At 35.2% G+C, this 22,051-nt stretch overlaps 1 protein-coding gene across 3 annotated transcripts in view; it reads right to left on the reverse strand.

Moving 5' to 3' along the window:
- Positions 1–22,051, reverse strand: part of LOC127974776 (raftlin) — a 95,240-nt gene that overhangs the window by 38,088 nt on the left and 35,101 nt on the right. Inside the window, exons 4-5 of one of the 3 annotated variants that reach the window (XM_052578280.1) lie at positions 12,439–12,547; positions 8,870–9,281 (exon numbers count right to left, since the gene is read on the reverse strand). In XM_052578280.1, the coding sequence (XP_052434240.1) occupies positions 8,870–9,281; positions 12,439–12,547 (521 nt within the window). Of the gene's footprint in view, positions 1–8,869; positions 9,285–12,438; positions 12,548–22,051 lie in introns of all 3 variants that reach the window. The other 2 variants (XM_052578281.1, XM_052578279.1) reach the window with 2 other exon arrangements.

Raw genomic sequence — 22,051 nt, forward strand, 5'->3', positions numbered from 1 at the left:
ACTATAACGATAAAGGCACAGAGAAACGATATCGTTGGAATCACTTTCAGAACGATTTTTCCCCCTGATGAACGATAAAACATTGCCAACCAATCAGAATCAATCCTGCTGTAATGAGCTCGAGAATTTAAAGCAGCAGACGTGCCGCGTCCGCTTAAAATACACAGACAATATCGTTCGCTGGTGTGGACGCTAATATCGTTATCTTTATAGTTATCTTTATAGTTATCGTGCTTGGTGTGAACGGGCCTTAACTCACTTGAAAGTGCTCATTGCGTCTTTACAGCCCGCCATACTGTTTGTTTTGTTGCCACACAACCACTCGCGTGTGCGTACAAATATGTCATCAAAGATCCTCCTATTGGGCTGTAGTAATTTGGAGATAAGGCTAGGTAAATCTGGGTATCATCAGCATAGCTGTGATAGGCAATTTGGTTCTTTCTCATTATTTGACTTAGTGGAAGCATATACAGGCTAAACAAGAGCGGTGCAAGAATTGACCCTTGTGGCACTCCACATGTCATGGACGTCCACTTAGACTTATGCTCTCCTAGACTCACATAATAGCCTCTCCCTTCTAAGTATGACCTGAACCATTTGAGTACCATCCCAGAAAGCCCAACCCAGTTTTCCAGTCTCTGTAGAAGTATGTTATGATCGATAGTACTAGAGTTATTATTACTAGGCTTATTATACATGTGCATTGAAGTTTTAAAATGTATCTAATTTCTAATTCTACTTGTATTGAATTAAATGTTTTGGATACCAGCATTAAATTATTGTTTTTATTATTATTTTACTGACTCAAAGTTGGCACTGTGCATGTAAAATGCCCCAAGTAGGCTAACGGGTTTTATTTATGGGAGAAAAAAGGTCTGTCTACTGGCGCCAAGTAAGCCTATTTTTGCATAACTCTTTTTCATTTCTTACAATAACAAATGAAAATCGTTAGGTTAGATACATTTGAGTAGGCTTGTTTTGTTAAAAATCCATAGCTGTAATGCTTCGGTAATGCTCCACACAGCTGTAATGCTCCACAAAGCTCACGTGGAAAAGTGATGCAGTGCCTTACTCGGAGACTGGCCCCATTCTCTCTTGCACGGCTGCTTCGCTAGCATCATCGGATGCCTATCAGAATCCGGGAGTTAAGACCGCAGTTTGAGCCAGTGGCTTGAATTGATATGGCTCAGGCCCTGGCCCTGTGTTTTCAGACACCTCGACATCCTCCACTTCAGGTGAAGGTGGGGGAGAAAAGTTGTCTACTTCAAATGAACGCTCTGTTGCAAAACTACTTGCGTCACTAGAGTCACTCTCCATTTTAGCGACTCAGCAGCTGTAAATTAATCTGTCACTGAGGGTCTCAGGTTCACGCCCCACCGGCTCAGCCCTGCCCTTGGTTTGTCCCCTCTATCTCCGCTGTGCTCTGCCCACTTTTCAACATTTTTCAAATATTGCCAGTGGGCGGAGTCAGGCTCTGACCAGGGGTTTAGTTACCCCTTAAAGCCTTATCTCTTGTCAAAAGGCTCGACACGACCGCAGACTTTGATGAACACTGCTGGCAGCAGCGACATCTGTGTCTGTATCATTCTTATCAATGAGTGCATAACCTCGTATCTCCCCGCTCCCAAGTCATAAAAATCTCGTATCTCAGATTAAACATGATTTTGTCCCACCCTCTTTGTTTTTTGATGATGGAAGCATAAAGAAGACAACAGCAGCTGCCAAGTGTAAAAGAACCATCAGCATATATCATTGATGGCATGGATCTTCTTCAAATGCTCAATGATTCAGCCTTTCAAACGTTCAATGACCTGGGTGAGTGTGTCTGGAAAAAGATCGCAACTTTAATGGGAAAGGAAGGTAACATCTGTGTCGTTATAGTTTTTGATAGATATGACCACCAACACTCAATCAAAGATCTTGAAAGACAAAGAAGAGGCACCAAGATGGGCATCCTAGCACCAACCTGGATGAGCTGAGGTGTCAGCAGCAAATCTACCCCCAACAGAAGATGGCTTCCAGCAACATGTGCTGAGAGCCGTGTACCAAACAGCAGTGTGGCATCACAGCCACCTGGCCAAAACTCTTCTCTGGAACCCAGTTGGTAGAGGATGGAGGCTCAGAGAAGGTGGCTGCATTTAATCTGTGATGTTCCAGAAGGCACCAGCACCTAAAGGAGTTAGAGACCTCACCCACCTCTACTGTAAAGACGGAAACTGCACCGATGCCACCAAATGCCAGTGTCTTTCTGTGGGCTTGACCTGCACAGGGTTTTGCTCTTGCCCTGACTGTCCAAATATGACCCACTTTGTCTCAGACTTGCACACTCAGACATTTGCACTTCCGCTAGTGACATCACTTGCAGTCTTTATTTTTTCTTTTCTTTATTTTTTTAATTACTTTTCATTTGAATTTCCCAACATTTTATAAAGCCAGGTGGTGAAGACAAGAAAAAATAAACTAAATTACAATGTCACTTGCAATCGCTACTTGCACTCTCCGCTACCTGTGACTTCACTTGCAATCAACACAAATCGTGCATGTTGCCAATGGAGACAAGACGCTGTGGTGGTGATTAAATTATTAAAACTAATTTAGTACTATAACGTACAGGGTCCTGCAAGAAAAAGACAAGATCGGCAAATCCATGGCCAGAACAAACCCAACACGCCCAGAATAAACGCAACACGCAAAGTTTCACATTAAGCATTTTTCCATATAGAATAAACTGTCTACAACTTGTTTATATCACTGTCTTTGTCCATTAACCTACATTATGTGTTTTATTTATAATGATTTTCTATAGGAGGAAAACGTTTAATGTACAATTTAACGCACTGCGTTCTGTACTCGTCTGCTTGCCTGTACGGAGTTGATCCTTTTAAAATCACTTAATGCATAATGCCCGTTCATATTTGCTGGTCTGTATATACTTAGAGTCAACAACAAGACATATAGGCTAGGCTAGGCCTACTAAATTGTCTTTATCATCTTAGTCTGTTATTAGGCCACATTAAGCGTTATGTTGTATGGGAGGACAAAGTTTGCACATTGTGTTCATAGCCATCTGCTTGCCTTGCAGTACATTGAATAATAACTATATATCGAATTTGATCTTTTAATTGAACTTAATGTGTCTGAATACATTATGCCATATTAAGTGTTAGTTTTTTTTCTACAGGAGGAAAACGCTTAACGAAAGACTTTGTGCATTGCGTTCATATTCTGCTGTTCTGTGGCCAAGGTCTGTGCTTGTCTTTTTCTTGCAGGACCCTGTACGTTATAGTACTAAATTAGTTTTAATCGTTTAATCACAACCACAGCGTCTTGTCTCCAGTGGCAACATGCAAGATTTGTGTTGATTGAAGTCACAGGTAGCGGAGAGTGCAAGTAGCGATTGCAATTGACATTGTAATTTAGTTTATTTTTTCTTGTCTTCGCCACATGGCAACTGTTATAAAATGTTGGGAAATTCAAACAAAAAGTTATCAATAAATAGAACAAAATAAAAAATAAAGACTGCAAGTGACGTCGCTAGCAGAAGCAGTGTCTGAGAGTGCAAGTGCAAGTCTGCAGCCAGACCTTTCTCCAATGGTTACCAAAAGCAGTTCATGTTCCAAATGGTTGCTGCTAGAAAATCAACTAAACAGCCTGAGAAGACAGGGCTCATTTCCCCGAAGAGTGTTTGTTTCTTTAGTTAGATTGCCATTTGTTTTATTTAAGACAGTAATTTAAGTTGTATTGTGTGAAGTTAAGTTATAGTTTTATTAAAAAGTTCATTAAGTTAAAACTCCTGGTCTCCTGTTTGTGCTATGGCAAGGTGTTATCTTTCTATTTCAATCTTTGTTTCCATATAGTACAAGGTAACATATTAAATATTTTTTGATGTCTCTTATATTTGAATTTCTCAACATTCTTCTCACCACTGATAATGAATGATAATGAATGGGTTTGGACTCAATTATGTCAGTGTTCCATTTTCATTCATTTTGGACACCTCATACATTGAGTGACAGAACACTTCTCTTTTATCATATATTTACATATATGTACATATATTTGGTATTGCTGGATTCAGCACAACCCCACCTTTCCAACAAGTCATCATATGTGTTTCTATGATAATGCCAGGCAAAGCAAGCACAAAGTAAATGAAAACATTCTGCATAGATATTAAATTTGTGCATGTCCGCTTATTTTAGATATGTGTTTACATGGATCTATTTATTCCATACATCAAGATATTCACATCCAGTCTTTTCTAGTAGTTAAATCAACTTCCTGACTACAAACATCTCAAGTTTCAAAGCTCTCAGAGCTTGTGTGATTGATCTGCATTAGTTTATATGCCTTAACTCCCATACGGACAGGCTATATTTTAGTCCTTTATTGGTTTTGTGGTGTATAACAATATCTGTTAATTTAACAATCTTAGCAGTAAAATATTTTTAGCCAAGAATCCATTTCATATATGGGAGACCTTAGAGATGAGGAAAAACATTGTTGGGTTTAGTTCTACCTCCGGTAGGGGTATCTCGAAAATTCAGGGGCATTGTCACTAGCCTATTATATTAATGTAGCCTACTTTCGCGCTACAATAATGCGCTTTCGACATAGATGAAAGTCATCATTGCTCGCGTAGTATAGACCCAGCTCCCAACCCAACTTTGAGAATAGATTAACGCTACTTATTTATTACTAATATATGTTTACATTGTAAAATATTTATACATCACATATTTTTTTCTTTTACATTAAAATTTCCAAATTCCCCAAATTTATGCAAGTTGTCTATAGACAAAAAAAGAGTACATACTAAAAAAAAATAAAAAATAATAAAAACATTTTAAAAAGAAATATTTTAATTAAATAGGGTCGAAAATCTATATTCTTCTATTTTTTTATTTTATTTAAATGATTGCATTAATTTTTTTTTATTGTATTTAGTGTTTTTTTATTATTATTATTCATTTGGAGAATTTAAGATCAAAATGTGAAAGAAACAAAATGTTTCTTTTACGATGCAGGGACAGTGAAAAAGTTTTAGGAGAGATGTTTAGATGAAATCCACTTAAATATTAAAGCTGTATTTGTTCATATAATTAAATAAAACTGGCTTTTTAAACGCTAGCACCATATAGTTTTTTTTTTGTCCAGGTCAAATATGATTTAAATAACTTTTATGTATGTTATATGATATATTATGTAATATCATCATAATTTTTTTTTAAAAACTGCTTTCCTTCAAAGTCTCATGGTTCATCAAATGCTAATCACTACCACCGTAGTATTTTTATAATGAACGAAATCTAGTTTAAACAGTTTCAAAATTAATTTTCACATCAATGTCATACATTTGTACTGTTTAAAGCTGCATACATTTTCAGAATTTGGGGAGGGAAATGGGATTTAATTGTAATAAAAGTAATAAACAAAACATATTCTTTCTGTATTTAAGGTACAAACTAAAACTGACTGGTTGCAGCATTACATACAATTCATTAGACACAAAGTCAAGCTCTCCACACATGATGAAAGTCGCTGTGTCTGTGACATTCTCTAACTTCCAGAGGGTTTTGGTGAAGCGTGGGACATTTAGTTGGGAAACAAGCACACAAACAACCCTGTTACAGGCCTCCAAGCTCTGTGTGATCAACCCTTTTGACAAGGTCAAAAACGCTGGATATCTACAGTTAGCACTGCCAAGGAACGCGACGTGTCATCAAGTGTTTGCCTAATCCACATTTGAATTGCATCATATCAACACACAAACACAACCCCACAAGTCCTGACCTCCGTCTTCACTGGAGCCCATAACTATGGAAATATTCAGATTGTGGATTGCATCCCACCGGCTGATTGCCAGAGTTACTGCTCAGATGTAAATAGAAGTTTTTTGACTCAAAGGAGCAAATTCTCGAAGCACATCAAGACAGCGTGTCTCTTTTAGCATTGCAGGCGCTTTCTGATGGATTCCCTTAGTGAATTGTGTCTTAAAACAACACAGACAGTATTGAACACGGTCCAAACAGACATCGCTATCAGTGGAACCAATTCATATTTAGTTAATTTCTTAAAAATAATTGTCACCTACAAGTGTTAGTGCTATTTTAGTATCTTTGAAATACTTTTTTAGTTTTTATTACTATTTTGAATTAATGTCTTTGAAGACACTTAAGAAGTAATCCATTTATTTATTTATAATTTGCATTTTGTTATTGTTGTTTGAATACTTATATATTTATGTTTAATCATTATGGATATTTATTTATATTTCTTCGGCATTTCATCGTTGTGTTAGGATAGGAATTAATAGTTCGAAAATGAGAAAAAAGTAATGCCTTTGCAAATGCTTACTGAACAATTTAATGTTTTGAATTGAATTTGAAAAACAAATACAAATATTTTTAATGAATGTATATTTTATTTTTAAAGTATTTGTAATTTTGTTGTGTATTTTGTCAAGTTTTTGTTAATTTCTATTTAAGTTTTAGTTGAAATTTTACATCAAGTTCCGAGTTGAAGCTACATTTAATCTAAATTATTTTGTTGTTAATTAAGTCAAATTTGATAAAAAAATAAATTTTGTAAAAAAATTAATTATATATATTCAAGTAATGAACATGATATGGTTTTAGTTGACTGTAATATCACTGACCATTATACTGCAATGCATTTGTTTCTCTTTTTCTTTTATTTCAAATAATGTGCATATAAATAAAATAAAATTTCTTTAAATTATAATTTTTTTAATTCCTATAGAAATGTATGACTTAAGTTCTTTCCCACAATTTTAGAACTACAACCTGAACAACCTCTCATTAAAACAATGACACATGCTACAATGCACTTCATTTTGCTTTTTCACATTCTCATTTCTTTTTCATATTGGTTTAAAATGCAACTTGCGAGAATAACCCAGAATACTGGCCTTTTAAAATTCATTTTACTATGTAAAGCGCTCTGAATTACTGCTGTGCATGAAATGAACTATACAAATAATCTTTCCTTTTCTTTCTGAAGGCAGGTTTCAAGTCTTTCCAGCTGCACGGCGGGATGTAAAAACCCTCTGACAAACCTGCATCTGAGCTCTGAGCATTTCACACTGCTGACCAACGCCATGATGTTTTATAGATGTCCACCCAGAGCATTAGAGGGACTTGTGCAGGGAATTACTATATTTAAGTCATAAGGACACAGCGCTGTGCAAAAGACTCCTGGCAGCTGTCATTTTGTGGCTGAATGAGAGAAATTGGTGTAGCGTGAGGCCACCGATGGCGACAGTAGCATACTTCCACTGCTGACGAAGTCACTTCCACATCCAGATGGAGACTCCCAGCATGCATCATTCACAGGGTACGGCGATCTCCGTGCACAATGCCACAGTTTTTGCAAAAAAAAAAGGCTCCCTAGCTAATGTTGAGAATGAGGTTTGCCATCTGGTTACTGGCGGAAAAACAAGGGTGAACAAAGCCTAATCTAGCACCCGCTGTGTGGGTTTTTGTAAATGCCAAGTCTGCCCAATCCCATACGCCAAAGCATTGCTTAAACACTGTGACAATGCTTTTCTGCAGACAAGAATGACAAAATCAGACAAGTGAGATGCTTTCACAGTGTGAGACACCCAGAAGACAAATGAGTTCTGATCTTTCTAACTGTCATCACCACTTAAAGAAAAAACGCTAGCTTTATGTTGTGCTGTCAATACTAAAATTAAGTGATATTGTGATTTTAATGCATTTTATTTCACCAATGAAGTGTCTTTAGACTAGCTCTGGAAAAAATTATAAAAAAATCTGCAAAAAGACAAAATACAAGAACAAATTATGGGATTATGTTAAGTGAGATGGAAATAAAATGGACAATATGTTGACTTCTAAAGGCAATTTTTATAATGTCTATTAGATTAATTGTCTGGCATCATTTTGGGACAAATATTGATATGCAGTTACTCAAAATAATAATGTGATTGAATTTAACTGAATTTGTTATTGACTGTCTACTCTAAAAGCAAAATAATTAAATACTCATTGAGTGTTGAATACATTTGGATTATTTTAAACTAGAGATGAATCTGTTTTTGTTCAATTAAATGAAACATTGTAATCACCTATTAACCCATTCAGTTAGCAAATTAAATCAACATATATAAAATAGCAATAAATACATAACTTTTTCGAAATTGTAGGGCCAGTATTTTTTTTTCTTTTCATTTTAATATATATACACGCATGTAAGAATTTTAGTATATTTATTCAGCAAGGATGCATTAATTTGATTAAAAGAAACAGTCAAGACATTTGTTGTGTTACAAAAGCTCTCTATTTTAAATAAATTATATTCTTTTGAATTTATATTCATCAAAGAATCCCGAAAAACTACATTATCCGATTCCATACAAATATGAAGCAGAAAAGCTGTTTTAAATATTGATAATAATAATAATAAATTTTTCTTTAGCAGCAAATCAGCATTTTAGACCGATTCCTGAAGGATCATGTGACACTAATGATGCTGAAAATTCAGCTTTGCATCACAAAAATAAATTACATTTTAAAAATATATCACAATAGAAAACAGTTATTTTAACTTGGAATAATATTTCAGAATATTGCTGTTTTTACTTTAATTTTAATCAAATAAACGCAGCCTTGGTGAGCAGAAGAGTCTTTTTAAAATACAAAAAACAAAACTTTTTGAACCGTAGTGTAAACACTTATCTTGAATATTATCAAAATATCATATACCGAAAAGCATCACCCAGCCCTGGCCAGCATCATGTGTTGGAAATAAAAGACACTTTCTATCATTTTCGTAACATAGTTATGTGAGTTTTCGTTTGATCAAAGGATAAAGACGATCAACCCACCACTCTTAGTCAGGGCCAACCTGCTGGGTTTCTCGGCTGTGTCTGTGATTTTGGCCGTGTCGTTGTTGTTGTGTGTTAGTGTATCTCCTTGCTGTGTTTCACCAGATCCTGATTTCTCAACAGAGAGATCACATCCACCGTCTCCACCTTCAGAAGATTTCACGTCTTCTCTCAGAGCCTCACCTCCCCTGTTTTTCCCTTCGTTCTCTGCTCCGGACTCGTCTCCCAGCTCCGGCTCCTCCAGGGGACTGGGGCTGGGCGTCAGCCCCGAGCCGTGCAGCGAGCTGGGGCTGGAGTGCAGGGAGAGGGAGGGTTCCTCTGGTTCTCCGTGCCGGAGCACGTGTGGGCGTAGGCCAGCTGGCTCCTGGATGAAGCCCACAAACATGATGCCCTGATCCGCAGCATCCTGGATCTGCTGAGAAGAGAGATATGAACAGAGTATGACTATATATTTTGCTTGCCAGTTTAGACAACATGAATTTCCGTGCTGGTCTGGTTTATGCTGCTTAAACAAAAAGCTTGTTTATTGTAGCTGACGATAAACAACTTGAAATCCTTAAGCCGTCTTCCTCGTGTGCTCTGAGAACAAAACAAGCACGTAACCACCAGTCATTAACATATGAAAAGCCTTCGCACACAAGACAGAATTGTAGCTTTGAATTATCAAGGAAACTTTACAAATTATTGTCTATGAGTAACATTTTTGAAATGAAAATGTTGTTTTGTTTAAAAAAAGTTTCAAATTGGGAAATATTATGTTTTTTCAAATGGCTGTTTTCTCTTTAAAATATGTTAAAATGTATTTTTTTCCTGTTAATTTTCAGCATCATTAATCCAGTCTTCAGTGTCACATGATCTTCAGAAATCATTCTAATATACTGATTTGCTGCTTAAGTAACATTTCTGATTATTATCTTAATCTTATCATTATTTCTTCTTATATATTATAAATATGTTGAAAACTGTTTAATAATAAATTGTTTTCAAAATAGTTAATATTAATATTTTTGTGGAAATCTGGATGCAACTTAATAATAACTTCATAATAACTACCCTTTAAGATTTTGGAGCAAGATTAAGAAAAAATTAATACTTTTATTCAGCAAGGATGCATAAAGTTGATCAAAATTGACAGTAAAAACATTTTATAATGTATAAAAAAAAAAAAAAAAATCTGTTCATCAAAAAAAAAAAAATGATTTCCACAAAAGCAAAAAAAAAAAAAAAAAAAAAGATTTTTGCAACACTGATAACAATTAGAACCATTGTCAATAAGCAATAATAATAATTTACCCCCAAGATTTCTGAATTATCATGTTGCACTGAAGACTGGAGAAATATTGTTAAAAATATTTCAGAATATTACTTATTTCAATCAAATACATGCAGCCTTGGCGAACATCAGAGACTTTTTTTATTTATTTAAAAACATATGAATTATTCCAATCCTTGACCAGTCGTGTACATCCTCCAAATGTGAGATTACATGGTTTACTGTGCCTTCATGTTTTTCCATTTGATTTCTTGTAGATCTTGTTTTTTGGTCCAGCTAAGCAGATCTTTTCAAATCTGTTTATATTTTATTTTAGCATTCCTTGACAGTTAATTTTCAGTTCAATTTGGTTTGATTATTATTATGATGTTATTGATGTTGGGCAAAATTTGTCAACATGGACGATCAGATAAACCTCTCGAGGGCTTTGCGTAGCATCGTGTTGGTGTCGTTGAATGAGATAAGAAGTTTCATTTCAAAAAAGTAGTTTCATTAATTTCCAGTTTCCTCATTGGCGGAACATTAAAACGATTGATGTGCCACATTACCCAGTTCAAAACAATATATTGCAAAAGTGGCTTTCTTTCTTCCACACCATCAGCTATTTGAAATTAGCAAGCGCTGATTACAATGGCAGCGGTCCACCATCGACTGCCCTCTGCATCCCAAATCAGTCGAGCATCTACCACTTTATTGTCAGTTCGCGTTTGAAAGCCAATATTTGAATTCTCATCAAACCAAATTGAATCGTTAACTGTCAAGGAATGCTAATGATGCCATTTTCCATTATGCTGCTTTAATAAAGGCCACCCCGAGGCCTGCCACCGCTATCTTCGCCTACACCGGCCGAATCAGTTTCCGTGAGGTGCGCAGGTTATTTTCTCTAAAATTAAACTGGGAACAAGCCCGTCCTTTCCAGTCACATTGTTTAATGCATATTGAACGCTGACGCCGGGAGTCCTGTCATTATATTTGCAACAATGATGCAAATGAAATTGCATAGATAAGAAGCCATTTTTCTCGCCGGGTTCCTCCGTCGGTGAAGGGGCACTGAATAATTTCCGAGTTTGATATGACGGGGGGGATCATTGTCGTGATGGATCATGGCGATTAATTGCGTCCGGATGTGTGCCTCTACAGATCTGTGATCTCCAAGAAGTATACAGACACAGGGAGAGTTCAGACGAAAGTTTAGGGTCGGTAAGATTTGTAAATGTTTTTTAAAAGTCTCTTACGCTCACTAAGGCAGCAGTATTTGATCAAAATACAGTAGACACTGTGAAATATTATTACAATTTAAACAGTATATATATATATATATATATATATATATATATATATATATATATTAAAGTGTAATTTATTTCTATGATCAAAGCTGAATTTGAAACCAATTTAAACGCCATTTATCTTTCTTTTTTTTTTTTGACTATTTTCCAAATACTTTTTCATGTTATAGAACAAAGAACTCCTTGCCAATATTACCTTCAAAATACTATAGTGACTGTGGTATTTTGCAATATGGACAACTTTAAAGAAAGATCCTGAAAGCCTTTTACATGGTTTCAAGGTGTTGATTACGTATTAATATTAATTTACGATCTTGTATTGGTAACAATTACTCTGTTCAAAACCTAGTGTGCTTCCTACATATGCAGCATTTTAAGGCATCATAAACACACAAAGGTTGTTCCAAAAGTAGGATTATCTTGCCTTATAATATACTTACAAAAGTATATATCCTGCCTGGTTTTCTTATGTTTTATGTTTGATAATAATTTTTATTTTCGAGAATGAATGTAATTATTTGTACTGAGATATATATATATATATATATATATAATTTTTTTTAATTTAAATCTCTCTCTAGCCAACCCAGATAAGACTGCCTTATAATAAATTAATTAAACTGTTGCAGTCAATAAAAATATCATTAGGTTTCACATAAAAAAAATATAAAATAAAAATAAAAAACTTAAAATTAAACTAGAGAAGAATATAGTTAATAAATGCCATATTCACAGATATCAGAGTTTATTTATTTAGGCTTGGGCCATATTCTAAGGCTGCACTGCATAAATCCTTCATGAAGAAGTCAATCCCATAGTGCATTGCAACAAGCTTAGTGAAAAAAAAATCCATTTAATATCTACCTTACATGATACGTTTCAGGCAGAACTGATAACTCTACTAAATTTAGGAAGAAATGTTTAGCAACATTGTAATATGTGCGAGTAGATATAAAAATTAATGATTCAGTTATGTGCTCTGAAGAAGCTAAACGGTAGGTTCTTACTTTCTTCACATATCCTTGGATGTGTTCTGTGGTGGGAATCTGGTCTGCAGACATGCATTCCTCCAGTTTGAGATGGTAAGGCTCAAAGTCTGCCGGATTCTTCTCCCAGCTGAAGAGAGAGAGAGAGAGAGAGAGGGGAACACCGCTTTAGTGTCAAACATGCCCTTAAACAGGTGCAGAGCAGCGATATATCACCCACAAACTCGAACAAGTTCATTTTAACAACCTGATTATACATAACGTTAGTGAGAAGATGGAGAACATCTGTTCACAAGGTTTATTATTGGAAACATTTTGCACAGCGTTGGCTGGAAATGAGTGCTAGAAAGACACATTTGTACTAAATGAGCAGGTGTAATACTTGAGTTCTGCTTTCTGTCTCTGAGGTGATTTCCTCGGGCATTGTTAAAGGTGAAGTGTGTCGTTTATTAGATGTTAAAATACTTTCAGTCCCAGTTTAATATGCAGAGTCAACTGTAAGTAAAATACTTGTAGGTTTATTAAAGTCTTCCTGCTCGCTTTCTACAAAAAAAGGTACAAAAGCTTTCACCAGGGCTTTACCATTTCAAAGGGTACTAATGTGTATCATTTGGGAACTAATATGCATCTTTACTGTAGATATAAGAACAGTTTACTTGCTGAAAATTTATCCGCAGACCGTCCAAGGTGTAGATGAGTTTTCTACATTATCAGAAACATCATTCCATCACTTGCTCGCCAGTGGATCCTCTGCAGTGAATGGGTGCCGTCAGAATGAGAGGCCAAACAGCTGATAAAAACATCACAATAATCTACACAACTCCAGTCCAGTCCATCATTTAACTTTTTGTAACTGTTTGGAATCTCATTCTGACGGCACCCATTCACTGCAGAGGATCTATTTTGTTTTTTCTGAGAGTGTGGTGTTGCACTCGACCAATAGCATGTGTTGGGGGTGTGGTTATCTCTTTATTATTATTATGAATGATCCGATCTCAAATGCTCTTTTTTTCTTTCTCCAGTGGAACCATGCAGAGATCCCTGTGAGATGCTGATCTCAGGGACACCCATTCCAGTCTCTTCTCTTCCCATCTTCTGTGTGCATGTGACATTTGGGACAGAGATTAAACCCACTAACCCAGAGCTCTATCCAACCACACAGTCGCAGCGCAGCAGGGCCCTGACTCACCTCTGTCATGCACACACACACACACACACACATGATTTCACACTTCCCGCCAACACACGGCCATCTGCTGCCTGAACACATTCCCCTCATGGTGTTCCTGCAGCACTAACGACTGGATCCTGCAGTCTGGCTTTAACATGAAGATAAACAAATCTGAGCAGCGTATGAGCGGCAGAATGAAAGGCCTGTCTATTTAACAAGTTAATTTAGTGTGATTAACAACAATAAAAAAGGAAAAACATGCTTTCTTGCAATTAATCACGGCCCCTGACATGTTGGTGAATTTTGTAATATAAATAAGATTTCCTACCATCTGAGCAACTGCGAGTTTGCAGTCCTGTAACCGCTTGTGATAACATGCAAAAAAAAAAAAAGCTGTCTTTCAGATATACTTTAATTTGCAATCTCATTACAAACATGACTTTTTGAACTAAAGGCCCTTTTTTTCAAGATTTTTGATGCTCCCTGAGTTTTGGTTCAATACAGTCTTGCATTAATGCATTAAATCCATTTAACTGATAAAAATGTAAACATTTTTAAACTTTCTATTTACAAAAAAATCTAAAGAAAAATAAAAATTTCCACAAAAAAATCGAATAATCAAAAATGTTTCTTGAGCAGCAAATCAACTTATTAGAATTATTTCTGAAGGACCATGTGACATTGAAGACTGAAGTAATGATGCTGAAAATACAGATTAGAATCACTTAAATTACATTTTACAATATATGAAAATAAAACATGGTAATTTTAAAGTGCAATAACATTTTATAATATTACTTTTTTCACTGTATTTGATCTCAACTGATTTATTATAAGAAACAAACTTTTTGTTTAGTGACCCTACACATCCCGTGGTCACTGAGTTTTTCATTCAAAAGACCCACGCACTGATTCTTCTTTTGTGTTCCACCTAAAAATACACCAGCATGAAGATGAGTAAATAAAGATTTTTCACTTTTGCATGAACTTTTCCCGTAAAGAGATTACATTTGTGATATTTCCTTCCTACAGGCCTAATGCACATACAGAAGAGCGATCCTCCTCAGTACTTGGCAGCACTGAGGCTGTTTGTTGAAACGCTTTAGCGAGTTAAACAGCAGTAACTTTGACAGGAAAGATCTAGCCGCTTGCTCACACGAGTGCCGCTTCTGGGAATAAAAAGCTTTAAGCAACACTGATCTAGACTTCCTTTAGAAACAGTTCGCTCAAAGGTTTCTCTCAGACACGGATCTTAGACACAGCTGGGTTGCACTGTTGGCAAACGCCTGTTTGCCTGCGGATCATCTTAGTTGGTGTGTGTGTGTGTTTTCACCTCTCTCTATCAATGCCCACAGGAATGCTGATATCACTGGTGCTGTCAGATTCAGTGTTTCCTGGTCTGGAGGCTACATCCAGCTGTGTGCGTGTGCAATTCTCGGTGGCATTGCCATGACAACAACCTTCGATGGGATCCATCAAATCTAGGTATCCCCATCTTTAATCACTGCATTAATAATGGATCACATCTTTCTTGATGTCAGCTTATTTACCAAGCTATGAATAATGTTATTCAAGCATATCGGCCTTAATGGTTTCTGGTCTGTACCGGTACCCCTGCGAGGTGCTCGGCAATTATCAAAAAATGATGCATAAATCACCCACCCTCGTCGCTGAAGTGGAACTGTAACTAAAATTGAACATGGGGGGCCTGACAGTTGACATTTGGAATTCTACACACAGTCAGCCACCGCACACATTCACTGCTAGGTTATAAGTAATGCCCGACAAATCGCTTTAAAACTAATCCCGAGATCCTGCTTCACAGTTGTGATGTCTGCATCTACACGGGCCAGAAGTCAGGAGCAGCTCCTGCTTCAGTGGTGTAACGTTTCGGAGGGGAAACTGTAGCAATGTCACCTATGAGCTCCACACACAGCGGCTAATCCTGATGTGAGAGAGCTGGGTCTGCATCCAGAGACACTGGGTGAATATTAAACATGTGACTGACTGATGTCTGAACTCCATCCCATCTCTTCTGTAGCTTCTCTACTATACTAGAACAACAACAGGTGAAGGTGTCCAGTCAGATCCCTGTTTAAATTACTTAGAGGGGCGCGATATGATCAGAATCTTACCACAATGCAAGTCATTTTTAACTAAAATCTGAACTCTGTATCAGTCATTTTTAACAGCGTCTTTATCACAATACAACACATTTTTTACCAAGATCTTTCCTACATTATTGAAATGTCTTTCCCTCGATACAAGTAATTTTAAACACCTTAAACACAATACAGGTAATTTAAAAAAATATTTCCCTCGATAGAAGTCATTTTTTAACAAAGTGTAATTTTAAGTAATTTTTAAGCAACATCTTTAGCGAGATGCAAATATTTTTTAACCAATTTCTTTACCACCTTTAAAAGTCATTTTTTGCCATTTTTTTTTACCCTGATAAGTAATTTTTAAGCAACTTCTTTACCTCAATAAAAGTAATTTGCAGCCAAAATCTTTACCTCAATACAATCTTTACCACAATATGATACATTTTAACCAAAATCTTTACTTCAAGATCTTACCACTGATATCAGTCATTTTTAACCAAAATCTTTACCCTGATACAAGTCATTTTTAACTGAAATCAGAGATGCTACTAACTGAAACTGAAGCTATACACTGTATTTCTCAACATCAAATTAATAACATTTGGGAAATTTTCAGCTCAAATCAGACTTTTTTACAACCAGCTATTTTTTTACTTAAGACAACCAAATGGTATTGGTACTTTCTAACAATTTTCTCTTGCTTACAACAAAATCACCTATTGTCCAAACGCCTTCTTTACTTGCATCTCACTGATGTGCTAGACAACATTATAGATACATTATTGATAGCCCTATAACTGTTCAGTGTAAACACATCGAGGTCATAACTGAAACTGCTTTGAAACTGTGTATTGTGAAAAGTGCTTTACAGAGAAATTTAAATCTCAGCATTGAAGATCCGAACCCCTTTTCACATGCATTTTACATCTCTATATCCTTGTAAAGATGGAACACCACTGAGATGAAACCATATCATTTACCTCTAGAAGGTCTTCAACCAGTTTTAATTAGCTCGATCAATACCAGCCGATCAACCATCTAAACCAATGACCAGCTCAGACCATCAGAAGTTGCTTTTAGCTGGGTTTCCCGTCAGATCCTTCTTTCATCTCTCATTTTGTTCCGTTTCCTCCTCCTCGTCCCCTCTCCAGCTCTCTCGTCTTCTCCTCTGGACGTGTTTGGGTCTGTTTGTTTTGGGAGGACGAGGAATGGCTACATGAAGGTTTTCTTTCATCTGCACTTTTCCTCCCTCTCCTCTGTGATCGCTGGGATTGGCAGTGGAGGAGCAGAGCTGTGCCCTGTTTGATATCTCGCCTCTCTCTTGCTTTTTTTCGCAGGTTTATCCCTCAGGGCCGCTGCTGATGTGAGCAACTGTCTCCACGGTGACAGACGCCAAAGATAAAGCAAGGCAGCTTTGCCGAAGCTATCAAAGGTTGGCAGCCGCCTCTATACTACAATTCCCCCCAACACACACACGTGACAGAATCCAAGTCTGATCTTTTTTCTTCTTGTTTTGCTCTCGGTCTCTTGAAGTCTTCACTACATTGCATGCACATCACCCTAACATCACGCCTACTCTATGAATGAAGCTTGACTTCTTAAAGGAAGAGTTCATCAGAAAATTCTGTCATTATTTACTCACTCTTATGTTGTTCTGAACTCATATGACTTTCTTTCTTCCACTGAAACCCAAATGTAATCTTCAGAGGAATATTGCACACTGCCATTTTCCATACGACAGAATCATACAGTTTCTAGGAGCTCCCAAATGACAAAACACAAAAAGGTAACTGTAAAAGTAGTCTATATACCTACAAATCATCTGATAGCTTTGTGTGAGGAACAGACAAGTCACTACTCAATAAAAAAGTTCCCTATCCATCATTTAGATGCAGGTTTGGCATCAATGATATATATATATATATATATATATATATATATATATATATATATATATATATATATATATATATATATATGTTACATTTAAATAGTTTGAATATATAATGTAGAAATATATAATATAGAAATATACAGTACAGACCAAAAGTTTGGAAACATTACTATTTTTAATGTTTTTGAAAGAAGTTTCTTCTGCTCATCAAGCCTGCATTTATTTGATCAAAAATACAGAAACAACTGTAATATTGTGAAATATTAACTTAAAATAATAGTTTTTCTATTTGAATATACTTTAAATAAATAATTTATTCCTGTGATGCAGCGCTGAATTTTCAGCATCATTCCTCCAGCCTTCAGTGTCACATGTAACATCAGTCGATCACATGATCATTTAGAAATCATTCGAATATTCTGATTTATTATGAGTGTTGGAAACAGTTCTGCTGTCGAATATATTTGATCAATAAAAGGTTAAAAAGAGCTGCATTTATTCAAAAGAAAAATTCTAATAATATATATTCTAAAAATATATTTTCTTTACTATCACTTTTTATCAGTTTAACACATCCTTGCTGAATTAAAGTATTGATTTTATTTAAAAAAAGAAAGAAAAAAAAATACTGACCTCAAATTACTGACCAGTAGTGTATATTGTCATAAAATATTTATATTTAAAAAAAAATAGCTTCTTTTTTTTTCCATCAAAGTATCAGAAAAGAGTATCACGTTCTGAAAAAATATTAAGCAGCAGAACTGTTTCCAACTTTGATAATGAATCATATTAGAATGATTTCTAAAGGATCATGTGATAATGATCCTGAAAATTCAGCTTTGCATTCACAGAAATAAATGATACTTTAAAGTATAAAACATTTAAAAACATTTTATTTTAAATTGTAATAATATATCACAATATTATTTTTTTTCTGTATTTTTGATCAAATAAATGCAGGCTTGATGAGCAGAAGAAACTTCTTTCAAAAACATAAAAAATAGTAATGTTTCCAAACTTTTGGTCTGTACTGTATATATTTAGAATAAAATATTTAAATATATACATCATTTAAATGTTTGGGTCAGAATGTTTTTTTTAAGGAAATTAATACTTTTATTCATCAAGGATATAAGAAAATCATTTAAAAAAAACAGTAAAGGCATTCATACTGTAACAAAAGCTTCTGAATGTTCTATTTTAGAATCTTTAATATACAGTATATCATGGTCTCCACAAAAATGTGAAGCAGCACAACTGTTTTCAACGTAGATAATAAACAATATTAGAATGACTCTGAAGATCATGTGACACTGAAGACTAGAGTAATGATGCTGAAAATACAGCTGTGCATCACAGGAATAAATTACATTTTAAATTGTAAATTGTTTTAAATTGTAATTAGATTTCACAATATTATGGTTTTTCTACTGTATTTTTGATCAAATAAATGCATCCTGCATGAGCTTGATTTTTTTTAAATATAAATATACGTATATGTGAAATTATATAGGAATACTGTGATAATTCTTTAGCTAAACCATCCAGCCGTTTTTGACAGTCACTGTAAGTTGTTGTTGTATAGAAACAAGGAGTGTCTAGCTTTTCTTGAAATGTCTCCTTTTGTGTTCCACTTTAACAAACTGGCAGCATACACCATGGGTTTGAAACTAAATTGTCATTTCTGGGTCAACTGTTCCTTTAAGATGAGTGATGGAGTGTGTATATGCCTTTAATAATGAGTTTTTGTGTGAGCATTCTTGCTTTTCAGCGCATGACACATTACCGTGAGGGGAGGTCGAGCTAAGAGTTCATCCTGACATCCACTGAACTGTGTAATGTTACAGTACAGTTTACAGCTCGAGTCATACCGGCCCTCACAAAGTGGAAAATGACACTCGGGTGTAAAGGAAAAGTGGCCAGAAGATCAACAGTAATATAGAAAGGAATTTTTCCTTCTTAATGTTTTGTATTAAACCTTAATTTGCCAGGAATGTGTTTCAGGATTCCTGGAGGCGTCCATGATAACAGAATAATTCCAGGGCTTTTGAGTTTTGAGTTGTGGCACAGAGTCCACACTGCATCTCAGAAGCCACTTTTTCCTTGCACAAAGTGCCGGTCCCTAATCGGGAACTAAAGGTTCATTTATGTGCAAAAATGGGCTCTACATTGGCCCCTGAAACCTGCTGGTCTTAACCCTAACATAAGAGGCCAGGGGTTGGGATCATTTCCACAAAACATCAAGGTAAATTAAATTGCTAATGTTATACTTGTTAAATATCTTTTCAATTAACTTAGACACTGAATCCAATTCTTGTGAATATAACAGGACATAAAATTCATCTTATAGTTGACATAAAATGAAAATGCAAATTAAATTCCTAATGTTTTGAAATGCATTTTTGAAGGAAGTCTCTTTTGCTCACCAAGACTGCATTAATTAATCAAAAGTACAACACAACAGTGAAACATTATTGCAATATAAAAAACTTATTCTATTTTAAACTTCAGAAATCATTTTAATATGCTGATATGCTACTGAAGAAACATTTCTTTTTGTTAACAATATCATTTTTCAGTTAGCTTAGAAAACATTTGTTCTGCTTTTAGTTTCATAACATTTCGAATGAATCAATTGAATGCATCTTTGCTCCAATCAGGAACCAGTGGATAAAACCAAGCCCTGCCCTACATGTGTTCTTATTTTTCAATAGTCTATATTCTTATTCAGTTTGGTTGAAAAAATCACTAGTGTTTCATTGCAACTTTAACCATTTTTTCCTCCAATGTCAACTTATACTGCGACAAATAAACAGGATCTTTTGCAAACCTGAAAACAGTCATCCAGACACTAATATCACTATCGATCTCTAAATGTTTTTAGACTTAACAAAGTTAACAAAGACTGTGATGCCGTATGTTTGTTTGTTGGCAGGTTATGCAGCAACACATCCAGTTACATCATCATCGTTCCACTCTCGAATCAGTGGAAACCTGAGGCTGAATCTCTGCCCCATCATCACCTCACTTCCTTCCTCCAGGGAATCTCCTCTAAGAGGTCAGAGGTCAGCGGGGTCAGATGGAGATGTGGGTGGACGTCAGCTCAGTGTCTCCCGCTCAGTGCCCTTTACGCCGGTCTGGACGCTGTGTGACGGCCATCCAGCAGCGCTGCAGGCAGGAAGTGGATGTGACTTTGAGTTCCTGCCACTGTTTTGCCAGAGGATTATCGAACCGCTCTTCAACCTTCACCAGCTCTGTGTGACAGACTGTAAAGTGTTGGCCTCATGCAGACAGACTTTGGACTAACAGCATGAAGGCTTACACTGTCCACTGCTTGACTGACATTTTTTCAGTAGTATGTATCGTTTAGCGGTGCTTTTTCTGAAAAGGTTTCAAAAACTGTAATAGACTGTTACATTTAAACGATTGCACGTCTGCTAGCAGTTGTACTAAAAAACACCAAATTAAGTCACTTAAGCTCACAAGGGCTTTATTTATTTGATAAAAAAATACAGTAAATATTATTATACAGTAATATTATTACAATTAAATGTAATTTATTCATTTGATTCAAAGCTGAAATGTTCCGATTTTTTTTTTGTCGAAGCCATGATAAGATTTTTGATGACTAAAAAGCAGTGTTATTTTGTATTTTTGATAATATTATGGTTTAATATTTAAAATTTGATTTTAATAAAATATTTATATTTTCTGCTTTTATGTTGTTATCTGTAACTTTTAGTTAAAGTTTTAGCAATTTTGTTTCTATTTAACTTTTTTTATATGCCTTTATACATTTTTAAATAATTGTAATTATTTGTTTTAATAATAACTTTATTTTTAAATTTAATTTTTAATTATAGTAGATTTTTTTTTTTTTGTTGATTTAGATATTTTAGTGCTTCAACTTAGACTAAAAGAAAATAAGAAATGTTGCCTTGATTCAATGTTTATTTCAAGTACTTTTAGTTAAGGATGATAAAAAAAACAGCATTTATTTGAATTTTTTTTAATCTTGTCTTTTACTTATATATATATATATATATATACACACACAAACTTTTGGACAATATAGTAGTGTATGTACATCAAGAAGTCATAAGTCAGGTTTTTCTTTTTACAGATAAAGCTCAAACAATAAAGCAAATATGCAATAGTTTCATGCTGTTCATTTGCTACTCATATTTTGATGTCACTAATCTTGTACATTTGGCCAAATTTGTTTATTAAATCTTCCTCAATAGCTTTTATTCCATCAACCTGATAACTTATTCACACATCTACCTTTTCATGTGGACTAAACATATTCTTATGCTGGATGATGTCAGAGCGAGCGGATTTTGTCATCTGGCGGTCGACAATGGGTCGTGAAGGGCAGGGTGGAGAAAATTTTATGGTAAGTGGCTGCAATCAATTTATTTTAGCTACATTTAAATAAACATATTTTACAGTACAAATAAAGTT

This window comes from Carassius gibelio, chromosome B16, assembly GCF_023724105.1.
Source record: "Carassius gibelio isolate Cgi1373 ecotype wild population from Czech Republic chromosome B16, carGib1.2-hapl.c, whole genome shotgun sequence".
Taxonomy (NCBI): domain Eukaryota; kingdom Metazoa; phylum Chordata; class Actinopteri; order Cypriniformes; family Cyprinidae; genus Carassius; species Carassius gibelio.